We start from the raw sequence: 21,687 nt of genomic DNA, 5'->3' as shown, positions 1-21,687 counted from the left end.
GCAACAGGATTTGGAAAGGTTGAGCAGATGGGCTTCGAGGTGGCAAATGAAGTTTAACATTGACAAATGTAAAGTACTACATATGGGAAACAGCAACCCCAGAGCAACGTATCAACTCTGTGGTACTACACTGACAGTGGTAGAGAATGAAAGGGACCTGGGGGTGGTGGTGCAGGCAGATATGAAGTTCTCTGAGCAGTGCAGACGAGCTGCAAGAGTAGCTCATGGTGTATTGTCAATGATATATAGGAATTTTTCTAGCAGGGATAAGGAGGTGATTATTCCCTTGTATAAGGCAATGGTCAGGCCACACCTAGAGTACTGTATACAGGCCTGGAGGCCTCATTTCAGGAAGGATGTAGAGCTGCTGGAACGAGTACAGAGAAGGGCAACTAGATTGGTGAATGGGACAAAGGGGTTCTCTTACGAAGAAAGGCTTAAGTTTTGCAAATTACAGTGTCTGGAAACTAGGCACCAGCGGGGTGATCTGATAGAGGTGTACAAAGCCTTGAATGGTTTGAGCATGCTCAATGCTGATGGGATTCTTCCTCTAGCTCAGAAAAATCACCTGAGAGGGCATAAATTCAAATTGAGGAAAGACAGATGTAGGATAGATGTGCGGAAATTTGCCTTTAGCCAGCGGGTGGTTGGTGGGTGGAACAGACTTCCATCCCTTGTCGTGGAAGTTGATAGCCTAAATAAGTTTAAGGCTCAGCTGGACAGGTATTTCGAACGAACAGAGGGGTGAAGTGGAAGTGGTTATTTTTATTTATTTATGTTACTTTTTTTTTTTTTTTTTTGGCTGATGCTGCATAAGCTTGCTTTCTTGCATCAAATGCCTCTACTAATGCTAATGCTAATGCTAACTCTTAAACTACCTAGAAACCTCCCGTCTGATCAACGATCGCCAGTATGGATTCCGTCAGTGTCGATCCACTGGTGATATTCTGGCGTATGTTACCCATTTATGGACTAATTCAATGGAAAAATTCGTTGAAACACAAGCAGTTGCTATTGACATCTCAAAGGCTTTCGATCGTGTTTGGCATAAAGGTCTTCTAAACAAGCTTATATCTTATGGTTTACCAACTTTTTTTTGTAATTGGTTATCCAGTTTTCTCTCCGATCGCTCACTGAGGGTGATGGTAGATGACTCTCTGTCTGCTAACTTCTCCACTAATGCCGGTGTCCCCCAAGGTTCAGATCTTTCCCCCACTCTTTTCTTCTTGTATATTAATGACCTTCTTCCATTGACTGGAAATCCTATCTATAATTATGCCGATGATAGCACACTGTTAAAAGTACTATACAGTATTTCGCAATATTTTGTTTCTGAGATTTTATACTAGATATATAAACATAAACTACTGGTTTTCTAATATTTTTGTAGTTATATGTACTCTCTTTGTAGTTTGTATAGAATTAAATTCTCTGTAGATATAAACGAATATTTGTAGATTACTTTTTCTTTTTTGACATTTTTGTTCTGTTATATTTATTGTATTATTTAAAGTATTTTATTGATAAATATATGCAAATCGTAGACCGTTACAATAGTAATTTTTATAAATTGATAAAAGTTTCAGAGTCATAGCAGGAGGGAATTTCCCCAGGGCGCCGAGCTTCAGGGGTGCAAACTGAAGGAATTATCTATCTCAAGCAGGGACGCTAGGAAGACATGTTGCCTCCGGGCGTCGACAACCCCAGCTACTCTATTTATTATTATTATAATTAGGCATATGGTGCAAGGAAGCCCGAGGCTTATTCTCGGGCTTCCTTGCACCATTAAAAAAAAAAAATCCATGAGTTATCCTGAGAGAGAGGAATCACCAAGAAAGAGAAGAATGATGATGTCCAGCTCAGGACCCTGGGTGTGCCAAGCCCATACTCACCAGATGTGAGCCCCTGGGATTACTGAAAGATTGACTACCTGATATAATGGGGGCGTCCTCATAACACTTTTGCCCCAGGCGTAGTATTGCCTAGATCCATTAAGCCAATAGCTACAATAATGTTACTCACAAGGCACAAGTAAACCCTGGTATCTAGACTATAAAAATAATCCCTTAAATTTTTGTCCACCAAACCACCTGGTAATGAGATTAAGAAAACAACAGTAGCATATATATATATGTTTCATCCATAAACAAATCATTTAAGTTCTCGTGACATAACTGATCTTTTGCTTAAGACAGCTGGTAAGTGCTTATTAATTTTATTGCTTGTTTGTTTGTTAATGAGCTTTACGGCACAAGGGCAGCAAAGCCATAATGCGCCTAATATTACTGCTTTATATAAAATTAACCTTAAAACAAAATTCTTCGAATTAAATCGGAGTTTGATTTACAAAAATATTTTTTTTTTAGTTTAATTCTATTAGAATTTAAAAAAATTACATAATAATAACTCTAGTTACTAGTGCCTTTGCAGTCACTGAAGAAGTGGTAAAGTACCAAGAAACGTTTGATTCCGTTATGTACATACTCGTATTTCCAAATCGGAAATAAATCAAATTAGGTTTGAGTGCTTTATTATCTTAAAAACGGACGTCTTACGTTTATTGAATTTCCGTGTGACTTCATTTCTGTGATGTCGAATTTTAATAATTTTGTGTTATGTTTTATGTCTATAATTTTTACGTTTACAAAAGCGAACGGCGCAATATGGTCTAAGCTGATGTGCACCTAAAATCCAACAATTATAAAAAGATTTGTTCTATATGATGCTTCGTTTGCAGATTTTTAAATTGCTATAGACTTTATAACTATCTTATATTTTGAACTTGCACCACCTGATTTTAGTGAATGTTACAAGTAATATTGGTTTTGTAGAGATTAGTGTGTAGCAGAAAAATCTAGGTATATCGTGAAATTAGTGATAACGCACAAGGATCGCATTAAAAATAAAATAAAAGGTAATATGTAATTAGAGCCGGTCCTACAGTTCAGGATTTCCCCCTGGCACGAGAGAGGAAGGGACAGAAGGGGACTCCTTGCCTGGGCTGAGGGTCCTCTTTGTTGGGATTTGATGTACTTTTGTATATAATAATGGATAAGTACTCATTTTATTTTAGATATAAAAAATTGATATGCTAAAACGATGTATTGCTCTACACCGATGAGCCAAAATATTATGGCCAGTGAGCCGTTATGCAAGTCGAAGGAACTGAAGGTGAACTACGGCGCAGGTCGGGACACGGTATAAAAAACATCTGATACTGAGCTCCGTTAATCAGTGTTACTCTTGTTCTTCAGATGGGAAAGGCAGCGGACTTAAGCGAATTTGACAAAGGCCAAATTGTAATGGCCAGACGACTGGGTCAGAGCATATCCGAAACGGCATGGCACGGCTGGTGGAATGTTCACTGTCAGCCGTGGTTAGTATCTACCGAAAGTGGTCCGAGAAGGGAAAACCGACGAACCGCTGGCGAGGTGTTAGACGACCACGGGTCATCGAGGTGAGCAAAGGCTCTCCCGGATGGTAAGTGGCAACAGAAGGGCGACTGTGGCGCAACTCGCCAGTAATTGAAATGCTGGTAACGGGAGTATTGTGTCACAACATACAGTACATGTTCTGTTCTCTGATGAGTCCCGTTTTAGCCTACAAACAGATTCCAGACATCATTTCATCTGGAGACAAACTGCTTCCCTCCAACATCAGAGGTAGGGAAACTTACGGTGAAGGCGGTGTTCTTACGTGGGATAGAATAATGATTAACGGCCGTACCCCTCTTCATGTTTTTTATAGGGGTACCGTAACTGCTCAGAGGTACTGAGAACATATCTTCGAACCCTGTGTGCGATTTTTAGGGGTAGGTTAACCCAGATTTTGTTTTCATGCACGACAACTCCACTGCACACAGAGCTGAAGTGGTGGAGGAATATCTTGAAACTGAAGATATCCAACGACTGCCACGGCCGGCACAATTACAGACTTAAATCCGATCGAACATCTGTGAAACGCCCTTGGACGTCGCATTGCACCCCGACAGCCAACTCCTCGGTCACTTGGTGAGCTAAGGTATGCGTTGGTGGAAGAATGAGATTTTTTTCCACAGAATCGTATAGACACTCATATCGAGAATGGTTCATCGCTGTTTAGCCTTTAGAGCGATGTTTTCTGCGATGTGAACTTTTCGTTTATATTTATACACCCCCTATTTCCTTCGTTCTTGTCCGAAGTTTCTCTCTATCTCCTCATTTCATCGTTACTTTACACACTCCTAATTTTGTGCTGCACAAGTTGCACTGTGTTTACTTCGTGTTCTGTTAATATTGTTGAGCAGTGTAGTAGTGGTAAAATGATCTAAGAAAGCAACTTCAGCATCAGTCAAATGAAAAGACCTCCTACATCATCTGCTCATCCCTCCAGCAATTTGTCTAGGTATTCTTTGAATTTCTTCAAACTGCCAACGACAGATGGAAGTTTGTTCCAACAATCAATTATCCTCTGCCTGAAGGGAAACATCTGTCCTGAAACCACCATTCTTCAGTTTCAATTTTTACTCCCACATGTGTGTGTGTAGTCTGAGAAAGTGGAAGGATGCCATCAACATTGTGCTTACTCAATAGAATCAGGGTCTTAAGCACCTCAATCAGATCTCCTCGGTGCCTAGTTTCCAGACGTTGCAATTTGCAGAAATGAAACTTTTTTTTTTGGTAAGAGCACCCGCTTATTCCCCTCACCAAAATCACTGCCTTCTCTGCACCCGTTCCGGCAGTTCTACAGTCTTTCTAAAATGACGTTTTGTTATTGTAGGGCTTAAGGTGCACCAGTAACTGAGGCCATATGGCGCCATATATAAAAATGTCTGTTAGTTGGGTGTGTGCCGTGGTTAATTTGCTCTTTGCTGTACGAAAAACCATAAAACTGTAATGAGCTTTTTTCACTCCGTGGCTGAGTTAGTCGGTATCATGCGTAGATAGCAAGCTCCCCCCCCACCCAGAAACTGGGGTTTTTCTTCCAGCAAAACCGACAAATCGGCCATAGAACACACACAATTAACAAGCATAAGGCACACTGCACAGCAGATGAATTTAATTATTCCGGTGGCCTGAAAATAATAGTTTTTTTTTTTTTTTGGGCATTTGGTCATCATCTCCAGAAACGTACGTCAAAACCTTCCTAAGCATAGAATACTGGCTACTTAGCTGGTTAAAGAAGACTTTCCAATTTCTCTTTCCTGTCTCAAGAGGTACGCAAATATGGAGTGGACATCTTGGATGTTTATCGTTATAAGGACAAATATATATATCCTGGCCAAACTATTGACAAGTAGATATGATATGCCAGTACTGTCAGTTATCATCCTGCATTCACGAAGTCTGAGACAATCATGCAGTCTACAATTGAAATCACTTCTCTCCGCCCTTATCCCCATGAAAAGTTTCAACAGGTCCATCTAAATACAATGGAAATCCTGAACCAGTTTCAAATTAATTGTAAAATTATGCCCTAGTAAGGCCTACAGAACTATTATCTTCCAACAGACAACCGAGTCACAAAAGTACTAACTGGAACCCATAGTCCAGGATCGGCTTTACGGTAAGGCCGAGTAGGCACTCGCTTAGGAGTGCCAACGCCTTAGTGTAGCATCCGCCTACACGAAGTCTTTTTTTTATTTTGTAAATTAATTCTCTGGATTGTAAACATTTCCCTCTTACTTGCATGCTGTTCAAGGGACGATTTTAACTTAACAATCAACCTAATAAATAAATAAATAGTCATTGCATATTTTTCTGTGCTGAATGGTAATAACAAGCAAGTCCTTCCTGTGTTGTGATCTCTTGTTTTCTCCATATATGCCATGGGACTGGGGATAGTATTTCTTTGGCACTGATCATGACGCCACCTATAAGTAACTTTATATACCGGAGTTTATGTTTTGTGTAAGGTTGATTAAACTGAAATTGTAAATGTGGTTTCAAGATTGGGAGATTTTCATTATGCAGCGTACTGCATATTTATATGAATCCTGCCAAAGTATGTTTAGGTGTAGAAGGTGAATGATAGTTAATTTAAGTTGTGTATTTTCTTTAGCTTACCATTTGATATGCCTGCTAGAGGTGAAAATTACGATAGTGATGATTCGTCTTCACCTTCAAGCGATGAGAGAGAAAGTAGCTATTCTGGCAGCCCTCGTTCCCCAGTGGAAGATAAAAGTGCACAGTCCGAAGGAGAACAGAGTGTGCATTCTGATGTAGAACCGGATGGGTACAATTCTCCACGTTATCAGGAAGCAAGCGGATCTGATGATGAAGGACGAAATGTTTCTGACGTCGAACAGAGTGAACGCTCAGCAGATGAAAGGAGTATCCATTCAGGAGGTAATTTCTGCCAGTTTTTTTTTTTTCAGCTTTGATAAAATTACATATATATATATATATAACTAGTAAAGTTCGAAGACAGACTTTATCCAGATTTATTGTAATTTTAACATGACTTACCGTTTAGAACATATTGAATTCATTCATTAAGGCAATCAGTATTGAAAAATTATAAGGCTGTTGCATATTTTAAATCCCATATGTACAGTGTACCCAGGAAATATTTATCAAAAATACATGAAAGAAATCATTTTGTCTGTCAGGGGTGGCTTGTAATTTGAATCATGTTCAGCATGACTAAATTAGATGAAATAATTTTTTATATATTTTATTTGAATACGACCTTGAAAAGCCTGCTATAACAACTTTAACATAAGTTATTGTTATATTTTTCTGCAAATTTTCAATTTCTTCCCATTCAATTACATGGTTATGCCCTTGTCTTCAAAGATTTCTGAAATGGGATGCTTCTTTCCTATCCTGATTTTTGCAGCTAGAGTTAAGTGCCGAAGTCATGCTTCTCTTGATCAGCACTGTTCCTTCATTGGTAGAGATAGGTAGTGACAGCTGCTGGCACAGAGACTGGACTTGTGATTGCTACAAGGCAAAAGTTTGGAAATTGAATTAGCATGAAATATGTTTCAACATGGATTGAAAATGGCTGATGATGATGATGGTTCAACGTTTTGCAGATGACATGACGTTTTGTGTGAATGCATACATTTTCTAATTTGGAAGTGATTTTCAAAATAAGGAGTAGTAGCTAGTGTTTGTGTGTAAGAATTTCTGGAAACTCCATTTGTGGAAAGAAAAACTGAAGACAAAAAGTATGTGATTAAACTTTGGAGACCCATATCTTCCTTGTGTAATGTTTGTATTTATCCATGAAACAAGTGAAATTCACTCATACATATTCTCATGTGTTACTAAAATAATAAAAATAAATTCCCATATCAGTTGTTCTTTAATTTGATTATCTGATGTCTATACAAAATCTCAAAACCTGCAGGAAATTAAAAATTTAATTAAAAAAAGTGGGGTTATTCTTCTATACCTTTTCTTAGTGCTTCATCCCCTCACTTTATTATCCTTCTTAATCATACCAGAACTTTCACTCCAAGATTCTTGAAATTCCCTGCTACTCCCCTCTTCATTTGAACATTTTTTATTTTTTTTCTTTGCTAGTTGAGCTGACATTCTAAACAATCTGTAAAGGCCAAATAGCAATTAAAATATTTTTGGGAATTAATGAAAAATAGTCTCCAATCTCCATGCCACATACAAACCGCAATTGACAATGAAGGGGACTACACTAAATACTGAATGTGGATAATATCTCTCACATACCATTAACTTATGTTCTGAACGTTCTGGTGTGAAATATATGAATTTTTTTCTTAATTTTGTTTCACAATTTTGTCAGTACGTCTCACCACTTTGAACAAATCACTGCATGAAGTTTGATGAAATTTTTTTTTTGAGATGCTCTGAATTCCACATGCCCAAAAAATTTGTACACGTGCCATGGGTTTGCCATCCCTATTTTAAAGGCTAAGTGGGTAGTGCTAGTAGTGCCAGAAGATTCATAAGTACAGTTTGTTGATGCAATGAATTTGAGGAGGCAGATGATTGGTAAGAACTAGAATTATTTCAGAAAACTGTTCTGAAATAGTTGGGGCACCTCCGTAGCCAGGTGGGAAGGAGCAGCAGTGCGTAGCACACACTTCTTGATTAGACCGGGGTTCGAGCCCGTCACCACCAAATACAGAGGATGCGGAAAGGTCAGGGAATGATCACCGCATATCCCGGAGCAATATGGCCTTAGTTGCTAATGCTCCTAAAAACCAAATAACAACAACTGAAATAGTTTCAGAAGATTTTTGAATTGTTCTTAGAGTATACCAATACTTGATCTTTTACCATATAGGCCCAGTGTCCTGCATGGGTTGAAGATTGTATTTTTCACATCAGCTTCACTAGACAGATAGTCCAAAGTGGAGAAAAGTATTGCCTTGAGAATATGAAATTAACAATTACTAGAACATGGTCTAAAATAATATTGGCTTGGACATTAGACCTGATGCAGCCTGGTGGTAAATGCAGAGGTGCAGTAGTACACATGTTTGAGTTCACAGTGGTTCTAGCCTGGGTGACTGCTAAATACAGTAATATTTAGTATCTTGTAAACTCCCCTTATGTGACTGCCAGTATAAATGGGAAAATATATTTACCCAGTAGTATTGCCCCTCTTTCTTTGACACCAGTAGTATTGCCTATCCTCACCCTAGATTTTAACTTTAAAATTTGAAAAAGTAGTCAGTTTTTTGAATTGTGCTTGGTATATACCAATACTTGATCATTTATCAATAGATTGTAGTGCTTATTAAATTTATTTATATATTTGTTTAATAAAAATAAAAAATTTGTAAATGTGTTTTTGACTACTAAAATACTGATTAGTTGTAATGGAAATTTAGTTTATTAATTGATTGAAGTTTTATATAAGGCTTGTTAATAGAAACACGAAACTTAATTTCTGCCAAATTTAAGGACACATGCATTGCACGAAACTTCATTTTGAGATTAACGTATTTTAATGAGAGGCGCCTCTGTAGCCAGGTGGGAAGGAGCAGCAGTGCGTAGCACATGCTTCTTGATTAGACCGGGGTTCAAGCCTGTCACCACCAAATACGGATGATGCGGAAAGGTCAGGGAATGACCACTGCATATCCTGGAGCAATATGGCCTTAGTTGCTAATGCTCCTAAAAAAAAAACCAAATAACAAATAACAATTTTAATGAGAAAAAAATGCTATTAATACTGCCCATCTGTGTAATGAATATTATAAACATTAAATAGTATGAAATATTTCTCTCTGTTTTCCCCTTCAAACTTTGTGGCACCCACGACTAATACATGGCAATATGTTGTTTCATATGCCCATCCGTTAGAGCGATAATTTTTATTTTTCGTATGAATAATTTTCTTTGCATAGTACCCATTTTCATGTGTATTGTTACTAAGAAATATCATGAAAATTGATGCCTGCCAAATTCATTAAGGTATGAAAAATTACTATGGACCAGCATATAGTATTTTTGCATATATCATATATAGCACAACTTGTCCAACTGAATGAAGCTCTTCCTTTTGTAAGATTTGAAAATCTGATGATCTCCATTTTCTTCCCTTTAAGCATAAATTTTACTTTCATGATGCACACCAATCTCAGAATAATGTTCTGGGGTTTTTTTTGGATTTGGTTACTATTATTGTTTGTGGCTACAAATTTTACCAGAATTTCTCTTTTTTTTTTTCCCAACAATATCAACATAGGTGAGATGGTGTCTTTTAGAAGCGTTTTAATAGTAGAAAGCTTACAATAAGCAGTATTTCACCACGTTATAAACCGATCATACTAGACAGTGGAGTAACTTAAGCAATATTCCCTGCTCCTCAGATGTTCCCATTTATACAAAGTGAACAATAATATAAACAGGAAAACAGCAGCATATACAAAACTAAAGGAACAACTAAGAAGGTACAAATAACAATTCCAAATCAGTGACTCATGGGCAATGAATATTTTTCTGCAGGGCTTGTCAGGCTATGCAATACTATTGCTGGTTAATAATAAACTGGTTTATGTTAGCAGAAGAGATATGGCTTTCCTTCAGGTACTATCATGACTTTAAATCAGATCTGCTGACCTGTTTGTCGATATAATTATAAACGAAATGCTGAATTCATTGCAAATAAATTAGCCTAAACAGTGAGAGGCTCATTTGCTTTTGCCTCCTCTGAGACAGTCTTTGATGCTAACCCCATTTTATATTGATCTCTATCAATTTAAATCATAAATTATCTAGATCTTCATATTCATTTAATACATTGTTTTTTGTGACTATATAGTGTATACCTCTTGGATTTGATTTTAACAGTGAGTCATAAGTTATTTACTAAGCTGTTTTATTGATTTATTAATAACCTAATTTTAATTTAACATGTAAACCCTTTTGTGTCCTTGGCTGTTTTTAGACATGCTGTTATACATTGTTGTGCGTACCAGCTGCCTGGGAAGCACTAGATTTGTTATGTGCTCCAATTCTGATATTGTGTTCTCTGATATTGATTGGATTAATGTGAATTATGTCAAACACAGCTGTGAATTATGCCAAGCAAGCAAGCTAGCTTATACAGCGTCAACTAAAATAAAAAAAGAAACTTCTCATTTCACCCATTTTTTTTGCTCCAAAAGTTTGTCCACTTCCTTGATTTTATTTAAGCCATCAACTTTCTACAATGAAAGATGGAAGTTTGTTCCAGCAATCAACTACTTTCCTGCTGGCTAAAGGAAAATTTCTGTACATCTATTCTACAACTGTCTTTCCTCAATTTGAGCTTATGCTGCCCCCTCTCAGGTTTGTAATCTGAGCAAGAGGAAGAATCTCGTCAGCATTGAGGGATGTATAACAGCATATCTAAAAACAGCCAAGGAGACAAGAGGGTTTACATGTTAAATTAAAATTAGGATATTAATAAATCAATAAAACAGCTTAGTAAGTAACTTATGACTCAATTGTTAAAATCAAACCATTCAAGGCCTTATACGCCTCAATCAGATCATCTCGCAAGTGCCTAGTCGCCAGATACTTCCATTTGCAGAACTTAAGCCTTTCTTGCTCAGAGAACCCCTTTGTTCCTCTCAAAGGAGGTAATTATCCCTACGAAGGGATAATTACCTAATATACCCTGCCAGCAAAATTCCTGTAAATTATTGACAAGAACCCCCATGACCTGCTCTGGCAGCCTGCTCAAAAAACTTGATATCTGACTGCACAATTACTCACAGGTCTTTTTTTTTTTTCATTCTCTATTACCCCGAGTTTAGTATCACACAGACTGGGCTCGATCAGTCTTCTCGATCCAGCATACATCTCCACCAAAGGTAGTAGACCAATGCAGTAATACACCACTGATAGTTCCATCCCAGAGACTTCTCCATTGTCAAGCAGTAGAGAATTTGCAAAAATCAGATCCAGTTGAGGTGAAGCAATCTCACCTATCAAGCATGCACATGGATGATACCATCAACTCATAAGATCTGCTTGAAATATATGCAGATGATGATATGGAAGAAGGCAATGATTCCAGATGCCCAAATTTTTCAAGAAAAGAAAAATCAAAATCCAACAAATATAAACAAGCCACTCACAAAAAGCAAACAGACTCTTCTTCCGCTCACAAAACCAAATAATGGAACAAATCATACAATGGAATTGCAGAGGTTTCTGCAGCAATATTGATGATATCTATGAACTAATTCACCGTTACAATCCTGCTGCCATATGCTTACAAAAAATGAATTTAACAACAAAAATATCCGTTTCTGTCAAAAATTATACTATCTTCAGACAAGATAGATCTGATACTAATAGCCTCCATGCCATGGAGGAGGCTATTAGTATCAGTACATAGCCATACTCACAGACTCGCAGGTCCCCTCCAGAAGCATTCCATTGCAAATACAATTGTAAGCAGTTGCCACACGTGTAGTAATTGGTATCACTCTGACACTGGTCTCAATTTATCTTCTGCCAAACCAGTCACGTACAGTTCAACAACTGGTAAATCTTATTTCTCAGTTACCATCTCCTATATGTTTATTAGGAGATTTTAATGGACATCATCCATTACGGGGTTCTCTGGTCGCCGACCAGGCTAGCTGGGTGGGTAAATGCCTGCCTGGCAACCCAAAGGTCACGGGTTCGAATCCCGCCTCGGGCTTGGATCACAGTACTGCAAAAACCTTGGGAGGTGCATTATGGCCACAGAAGCCAATGCACCAACAACTAACTAAAACAAAACAAAACGTTCTCTGGTCTCAGACAGACTTGGTGAACTTATTGAAATGTTACTTGACAGAGAGAATTTGACACTATTGAATACTGGCTTACCCACTTACATCCATTTTCTTACTGGGTCAACCAGTGCATTAGATCTCTCAATTTGCTTTCTGATCCTCTTCCCAACTATAGAGTGGGCATACATGACAATCCTCTAAACCAGTGGTCACCAACCTGGTCCCTACTGTCCACTAGTGGGCGATTCAAGCTTTTATGGTGGGCGGTGGGGGTTTTTGTCCATTGTTACAAATTTTGTTCTTCCTCCATATATCAAATACATTGCTAACAACTTTGTGAGTTTGACTTTTTAAAATATGCTTTTGCAATTTACTTTTGAATTCCATCTCTAAACTTTGAATATAGATAATAATTCACTGGACACTTCTCAAAGTATACTTGTGGATGAGGGGCTAAACTGAGTTACTGCAGCACTGGTGGATGTTAAGGAAATTTTACCACCAACAAAATTAAACTAAACTAAACTAAACCAGACAAGTATCTTTTGATGATGATATCATAGTCTTCTGCTATTGACACAATGCAGATATTAACAGCTGCAAAAGCCACCATCCCACAGTCTCAAATAAGAAATCATTGGCATGCCAATCACTGGTGGAATTGTAATTGTAACAAAGCAAAAAGAGAAAAACGTAGCATGGAACACCTGCAAATATCCCACCACTTTTCATTTCTTTCTTCTTTTTTTTTTTTTTGAGCGGTAGGCACAATAATCTCCTAATTACAACGTATAACGTCGCTTCTTGTCACTTATTTATGACTTACAAAACATCTGTTTGTACCCCGGTTAATCCGATCCCGGTAAATAGAGTCTGCTGTACTTCTTGAATGTAGCTTATTCAGCAATGCTCAACGAACATCTTTCAGTATTATTTCAGATCCACAACAACCTCTGTCTCTCAATAGCATCATAGGTAAAGATTGTTGTTGTTGGTATTTGGTTTTTAGGAGCATTAGCAACTAAGGCCATATTGCTCCAGGAATATGTGGTGGTCACTCCCTGACCTTTCTGCATCCTCCGTATTTGGTGGTCATGGGCTCGAACCCTGGGCTAATCAAGAAGTGTGTGCCACGCACTGCTGCTCCTTCCCACCTGGCTACGGAGGTGCCCATAGGTAAAGAAGCAAATCTCTGAATTCTTTCTCTATTTAAGACAAATTCAAATGTATGACAGTTTCTCACTGCTCCCAGTCATCATAAGTGACTCAATTAATTTGGGAGGCGCAATATGGCTTAAGTAGCCTTTGTGTCAATGTCCAGTCGGGCCTAAACTTTGAACAGTATTTCTTAGTTGGTAGGAAAAGTGTAGTATCCAAGGTTAATTCCTTGAATGCTTGTCATTTTGAATTTGCTGTTGGTAATATCAGCAGTTGGTCTCACTGTATAGAATTTAAAAACTGTCTGAGACCACTGTAGTCACCTTTACAAAAGCAAAAACACTTCCCCTTACCCCTAATGCTAGTTATATCTGTAAGTCCCACATCAGTATGCTGTCATCACTGCCACCTAGTGGTGCTTTTATCTGCAAATTCTTAATGCATGATAATCACTGCTGATAATTAGATCGAGTATTACTCCTTCTGGTTGCTTCCCAAACATGCTGCTGTAGATTTACATAAATCTCAGTTAATGCCAGTTAATTTTTGTTTATCACTGTTCTATTACTGTCTAAAATAATACTTACAGATAAAATGGCCAACACTCGGACAACCTTCTTTGTCAAAAGCAAATATAAATTTTGCTCATAGCAAAGTTGATATTATGTGTGGTCTTGTAACCCCTTATGCTGCAGTTGGTCCACACTTTCTGTTCAGTGAAAGTTACATGAGACACAGCACTGGGTAGTAAACCATCAAGAAGAGTTTTGATCCTGGCTCTTTCAATGAACTGTAAAAGGAGTTTTTGCTCTTGCCCATGTCTTATTTATGTGAACCTCTTTCTCTCTCTCATGTGAGGAAATGACTTTCTGTTGTGTACATCTCTTTTCTGCTATATCAGCTTTCCCCTTTCTGAACAAACCTCATGACACAAGAAATGAAGAACATGAAGCAGGACATTAAGAAGTAGATGAAAGCTTGGAAGGGAAGGTCATAAACAACTGAACATCTAAATAATCATAAAGGCTAAACATAACTTAGTTAATACTATGATGCCTTTTAATTCAAAAAAAGAAAAGAAAGCAAAGGAAAAAAATATCAATATACACTGAGTGATCACTGAATTATGACCACCTACTTAATACTTTGTAGGTCCTCCTTTTGCCCTCAGTACAGCAGCTATCCAATGTGACATTGATTCAATGAGATGTCGGAAGCATTCAGGAGGTATAGCCAACCAAGCTGTGTGTAATGTGGTTAGCTATGTAGGTGATGGTGTATCCAGATGCCTGATATACTTTTCCATAGTGTCCCACAAGTGCTCTATGGGATTGATATCGGGGGAGTTTGGAGGCTACAAGTGCCCGGCGCATTGTCATCTTGGAAGACACCACTGCCATTCGGGAAAAAGTGTAACATAGCAGGGTGTACACAGTCAGCAAGCAGTTGACGATAGCAGAGACCACTGATACGTTGTTCCACATGCACCAAGGGTCAACAGTGCTGCACCAGTAAAACATTCCCCACACCATACAACTGCCTCCACCTGCCTGCACTTTTGATACGATACATGATGGATCAAGAGCCTCGTGTTATTGATGCCAAATCCGTACATGACCATCCATGGTGTGAAGTAAATAACATGGCTCATCTGACCAACACACCTTCTAATGTCCAACTTGCATGCTCTTTGCACCAAGCAAGTCTTTTATGACGATGAATCTTGGTTAGGAGAGGATGCTGTACGGGTCGCCTGCTGGTATAGCCCATACGTGCTAGCATGCGACGGATGATCATGCCAGATATTGTTCCGGGTTGGCCCATGTTGTATTGGGTAGTCAACTCTTCAACAGTGCTGCGCCTGTATAAGTCGTCGGACCCGGCGCTCACCTCTAACACCAACATCAACCTTTCGCTGATCTTTGCAGTTTTGTCGTCAGGTCATTGTTTGACCATTTTGATGCCAGTCCTGGTACACTTTAACTATGGCAGCTCTCGAACACCCCACCAGTTCAGTCGTTTGGGAAATCAAGGCATCTGTCCTTTATCAAAGTCCGATAAATCCTTCCTTTTTACCCATCACGCTTGGAATTTTACTACCTACTGAACCACTGACACCTTATCTATGCTACGTAGGTCAACTAACTGCGCACTCTCGAACCTCACGTGGTCAATGGGTCGCATTCAGTTTTCATAGGGGTGGTCATAATTCGGTGATCACTCGGTGCATAATATCAATATAAGTACATGTTGATGTCTATCATAATATTCTTATGGTGCACAGACAATGCACAATAAAAATCACTTCTGATACTATGAACTAACGTACTATAACCAAAATAGACTATACACCAAGATTTTTCAACATTTATTAAATAATTTATATTGTAACAGTTTTGTCTTTAAGTAATAACAGAAATATGAATAACAAGCAGTTTTCTTTATTTTAGGAGAATACGAAAGTCGCCATTCTGATGACGAACAAAATGAGCACCAGGCAGAAAGATCAGATGAAGAAAGTGAAAATGATCACCGAGAGCACGAGGAACACTCTGAAAGAGAAGAATCTGAACAAGAGGAACCAGAAAGATCAGATAGCGATATGCAGCAGCACTCAGAACCTGAAGAAGGGTCTGAAATTCATGAAGAACATAGTGAAGCAGGACATTCAGAAATAGATGAAAAGGTTGAGGAAGAGGAGGATGAAATCCAGCAGCATTCAGAAGTTGAAGCTAATGAACAATCTGAAGATGAAGTCCAAGAACAGTCAGATGGTGAACAGTCTGATGTAGAACAAGAGCATTCTGAAAGAGAACATTCTGATGCAGAACAGGAGCATTCTGAAAGAGAACATTCTGATGCAGAACAGGAGCATTCTGATGGAGAACAGGAGCCTTCAGAAAGAGAACATTCTGATGCAGAAGTCCAAGAAAATTCTGAAAGGGAACACTCTGATGCAGAAGTACAAGACATTTCCGAAAGAGAACATTCTGACACAGAAGCCCGTTATGTCTCTGAAAGGGAGCATTCTGATGGAGAAGTCCACGAAAATTCTGAAAGGGAACACTCTGATGCAGAAGTCCAAGAGAATTCAGAGAGGGAACCTTCTGATGCAGAAGTCCAGGAGAATTCTGAAAGAGAGCATTCCGAAATAGAAGCTCAGTCAGATGATGAAAATGTACACCAGAATGTTGTACATTCTCGATCAGAAAGAGAATCTGATAATGAATATCAACATTCTGATCAAGAAATGAAGTCAGAAAGTGATGTAGAACGTTCTGTAAAAAAAAGGAGACATAGTGATAGTGAGAGCGAAGGACCTAGATCACCTAAAGGGTCTGATGATGGAGCACATGAAATTTCTGAAAGTCTACATAAGAAGCGGCGGATCTCAGTTGATGATGGCTCACACGAAGACCTTCACAAAGAATATGAAAATGATGAAGGTATGATTGAAAATCACAAAGATGAAGAACATGAAGAAAATGGTCTGGAAAACTCATTTCATAGTAAAAGGCACCATTCAGATTCTGATGAAGAAGAAAGGATTCAAAAAAAGAGAAGACGTTTAAGTAATGAGGAAGATAGAGAAGGCAGTGAATCGCCAAAGACAAATGCGCAGGACATTTTTGGTGAAGACTTAGGAGATATTAGTTCAGATGAAGACAGAGAAGCTAGGCAGAAAGAAAGCGGTGATGAAAATGAAAGAACTGTCAATGAAAATCACTTTCTTCCCGATTTGGGTGGTGAAAATGAACCAGATGAACCTGAAGTACCCGAAACAAGGATTGAAGTTGAGATTCCTAGAATATCTACAAACCTAGGAAAAGAGCTTCATTTTGTTAAATTGCCCAATTTTCTCAGTGTTGATACTAGACCATATGATCCACAGTGGTATGAAGATGAGATTGATGAAGATGAAGTTTTAGATGAAGAAGGACGAGCTCGTTTAAAATTGAAAGTTGAAAATACTATTAGATGGCGATATAAATATGATGATTTAGGAAATCCTTTAAAAGAAAGCAATGCAAGGGTAGTGAGGTGGTCTGATGACAGTTTATCTCTTCACCTTGGTTCAGAGATATTTGATGTATATTGGCAGCCAGTAATGGCAGGAGATAACAATCATCTGTTTATTCGGCAAGGGACTGGGTTACAAGGACAAGCAGTTTTTCGCACTAAATTAACTTTCAGGCCTCATTCAACAGATAGTTTTACCCATCGTAAGATGACATTATCTCTTGCTGACCGTAATCAGAAAACACAGAAGATTAGGGTTCTTCCTAGTGTAGGTCAAGATCCTGAAGCCCACCGCTCAGAAATGATTAAAAAGGAAGAAGACAGGTTGAAAGCATCAATTCGTAGGGAAAACAAACAGCGCCGCATGAAAGAAAAGTCTCATTCACGTGGTCTTACAGCATCATATTTAGAACCTGATCGTTATGAAGAGGACGATGATGGTGCTATTTCTTTAGCTGCTATTAAAAATAAATACAAGAAGGGTGGCTCTGCTTTGAGAGAACATCAACAGATTTATTCTTCTGATGAAGAAGGTTCAGAGGATGAACAGAGAGCCAGAAGACTTGAACAAGCAAAATCCCAATCCCTAGATGATGATGACGATGAAGATAGTGACTTGGATTACTTTGACAAAAAGAAGGCTGCAGCTGAGGGCAAAAAGAAAATGGCAACAATTGAAGAAAGTGATGAAGACTAGATATATTCATTTGTCACCTATAAAAACTTGTAGATAATAAGAAAGATGAATGTATTTGATAGGCACTGGATTTCAAGATTGAAATCGTTTTGAATTGTTAATTGACAAGATGAAATTTTGTCAACAGGGAATGAATTGAATATTGATTTAATTCCGTTATTAAAGGAATAGGCAAGTGATTGTATACATGATTGTTTGTAAATAAAAGGTGTTATCACTTTAATTGTGTATCGGTTATTTGCATATTTTTATGTTAGTCACCATTTTTATATACAGTATATGAATACTCATGCACCACTTAATATGATATACATTGGTATTTGACCACTTGTGGTCAAATGACTATATTTTGCATAATGTGAGAATTGCCAATCCCCTCGTCATTTTTCCAGTCTTAGAACTTTTCCGTCAATATATATGTACTTTGCTGTTGGTACGTATATCTTCAGCAATAAAGATTTATTTAAATTTGAAAAATATATTGTACAGGTATCCCTTGAGTTATGCAATTAATGCATTCCTGGAAATGTGTTAGGTGAAAATGTGCCTCCCTGAAATTATTTTCCCATAGAAAATAATGTAAGAAGACTAAGTTGCATTCTAGATGAGACTGTACTGTTTTTTTTTTTTTGCACACGTGCACTTCTTTATATTAATTTATAAAGATTTTAAATTAGAATACAATTTTAATGCCACATAAAATCATCTGTGTCATGTAAGTACCATATGTATTGAATACTTTAATGGTCAGAACACTGTCATTGCATTGTGGGTTGCTCCACAATAGTGAAACTTAAGTGTTGTCTGAAAGCGGGTAGGGGAAGGTTAACTATAAGAGTGCTCTACTAATCATGCAACAGTCACCTGATGCCACAGTTTTGGTTCTAATTAGAGTTTTTAAAATCACACATGAACATACACTTTTACAGAGGTAACACAGTGATGCAACTGGTATGAATTTGCTGATGTGCCTAAAATCCAATGATAGCAGCTTTTTTTTTTTTTTTTTTTTTAAATGTTTTGTTCGAGAAATATTTGCACATTTCTAATGCACTTTCAGATAGCTTGTTTTCCCTTCAGAAAATTCCTTAAAGTTCTAGTGGTGGCTTAACAATGCAATTGCATAACTCGAGGGAAACCTGGTATGATTTTTGGCTGGTTGAAAAAAGGAAAAACATTTGCCTTCCATTTTGAATTAATGTAAGCAATGGGGTTTTATGCTCTTCATATTAGACTTGTTTTCTTTTAATTTTTCTCTGAAAAACTTAGTACTTCAAAGTGAGGTATGGGTCCCATGAAATCTGCTATTTATTATTTCATAACATTTATCAAATTTTACTTGTTCATATCCATAAAATTACTTAATATAGTATTATTTTCTCTTGATGTTACACTTGCTCATGTCTTCATCCAATTGGCATTTTTGGTGTGTGAATATATATACAGTGAAACTTCCCTTTAACGGACAGCCATGGGGAACGAAAATGTGTCCGTTAGAGAGAAGTGTCCGCTAACAAGCAGTCTGAGGGAGAAAAAAAAAAAAGAAAGAAAGAAAAATCGTTAAACGTAAAATTAAATTAAAATATATACAGATTTTGAACAATATTTTTGTAAATAATATACAATTACATACACAAGAGATAAAGTAAAATCGTTAAACGTTTAATGTAAAATTAAATTAAATTATATACAGATTTTGCACAATATTTTTGTAAATAATATACATACAATTGTACTATGCATATTATGAATTTATCTTAAGAAAAATACATACAGTAATCACTTATTTTCTTCTGCACCTTCTTCCGGCTGATAATTTTGTTTTTAACATTTGTTTGGAGTGACGAAACCATCGCAAGTCCTTCAGTATCTTCTTCAGTGGCGAAAAACATTTTTAAACGATTGATTTGTATGAGCGCTTCTTCTATTTTCATCGGTGGTTCGTCGTTAATATGTTCTTCGACAGAATGACCTCCTTCCGTTTCTTCATCCTCATGAGGAACTTCTAGAAAAATGTCGTTGATATCTAGAGCACCATCTTCTGTAGTGAGGTTCGAGTCTATATCTTTGTAGCCAGGGTCACTTGTAGCTGAAGTATCGTACATTATCAATAGATGTTGAAGTTCTTGTTCTTCTTGGTGCTCCACATTGCTGTTCACAACTTCAATTTTTGCGTTTGAGAAGCCAGACTTTACAAAACAGTTCACGACAGTTTGTTTTCTAATTGCGTTTACTGAAGAGGAAATCCATTGAATCGCATCTAGGATGCTGATTTTCTGTGCAAGGTCACTCGCACATATTACATCGTTCACGTTTGCAATGAGATGTCTTAAAACATGTTTTCTGTAGTGAAGTTTAAATTTTTTTATTATCCCTTGATCCAAGGGCTGACACTCTGCAGATGTGTTTGGTGGCAGAAAAACGATTTGAATGTTGGACAATTCAATGTGCGGGTGAGATGCAGCATTATCCATGATTTTTCTGTTTTGACGAATCAAGTTTTGGTTAAAGTGACTTATAAGTCACTTTAACCAAAACTTCGCTCATGATATCTCGTGTCATCCACACTTTTTTATTAGACTTCCAGTCAACATTCAAAAGATTCAACTTTATGCCCTTGAAACAACGAGGATTTTGTGGTTTTCCTATAACAAGAGGTTGTTCAAAGTCTCCCAGCATATTTGTACACAATAGTACAGTCAAGCGTTCCTTAGAAATTTTTCCGCCCTGGCACTTTTCGTTTTTTAGACTCATTGTTTTTTCAGGAAGAGCTTTAAAAAACAACCCTGTTTCGTCCCAGTTGTAAATATCCTTAGCTTCAAAATCACGACATAAATCTTCCAATTTGACGGTCCACTCTGTTACAACCCCAGTATCAACAGATCCACCTTCACCACTTACGGTTTTCCAAGAAATTTTATGTCGAGTTTTGAACTTGTCTAGCCATCCCACAGAAGCTTTGAACTCATTTACTCCCATAGATTTCGCAACCTCCAAAGCATTTTCCCTAATAATAGGCCCATTAATGGGAATTTTTTTTAGCACATTCGCGACAAAACCACTCATACGTAACATTGTCAATTTGAAGTCCAACAGTTTTCGCCGACCGGGCTAGCCGAGTGGGTAAAGTACCTACCCGGGAACCCAAAGGTCGCGGGTTCGATTCCCGCCTCGGGCTTGGATCAAAGTACTGCAAAAACCTTGGGAGGTGCAATATGGCCACAGAAGCCGATGCACCAACAACTACCAAATCAAAAAAAAAAAAAAAAAAAAAAAACCAACAGTTTTCGGGAATGATTTTTGAACCTGATCATTTCCGTGTTTGCCAGAATTGTTTGAGCAGTTCATTTTTTTTCTTTAGGATGTCGCTTACTAGCGTCTTTCCGATTTTGAATTTTGCAGCGAGATTGCGAACACTTTTTTTGCCGATCATACACATTAATGAGTTCGACTTTATCTTTTAAAGTTAAATGTTTACGAGAAGACATTGTGCACTTCACACGACACTGAACAAAACTGAAAACTCAAACTCAAAATACGAAAGGCCGACCATATCCCTCCCCCTGCACACACCGAATTCATCAGAAGTTTTACACTTGCCTTAAAATTCTTGAAAAAGGGT

The 21,687-nt window shown here is 37.7% G+C and overlaps 1 protein-coding gene across 1 annotated transcript; it reads left to right on the top strand.

The window, feature by feature from the left end:
* The first annotated feature begins 5,864 nt into the window (after nucleotides 1-5,864).
* Atu (Another transcription unit) lies at nucleotides 5,865-18,214 on the top strand. The gene is made up of 2 exons (XM_090375880.1): nucleotides 5,865-6,326; nucleotides 15,799-18,214. The coding sequence occupies exons 1-2, from the start codon at nucleotides 6,053-6,055 to the stop codon at nucleotides 18,063-18,065; spliced, it is 2,541 nt and encodes an 846-aa protein (XP_090232006.1). The 5' UTR covers nucleotides 5,865-6,052; the 3' UTR covers nucleotides 18,066-18,214.
* The last annotated feature ends 3,473 nt before the right edge of the window (nucleotides 18,215-21,687 follow it).

The sequence above is a fragment of the Mastigoproctus giganteus genome, chromosome 6, assembly GCF_048544385.1.
Source record: "Mastigoproctus giganteus isolate SK-2022 chromosome 6, ASM4854438v1, whole genome shotgun sequence".
Lineage (NCBI taxonomy): Eukaryota > Metazoa > Arthropoda > Arachnida > Uropygi > Thelyphonidae > Mastigoproctus > Mastigoproctus giganteus.
This window is presented reverse-complemented; position numbering and strand designations above follow the sequence as displayed.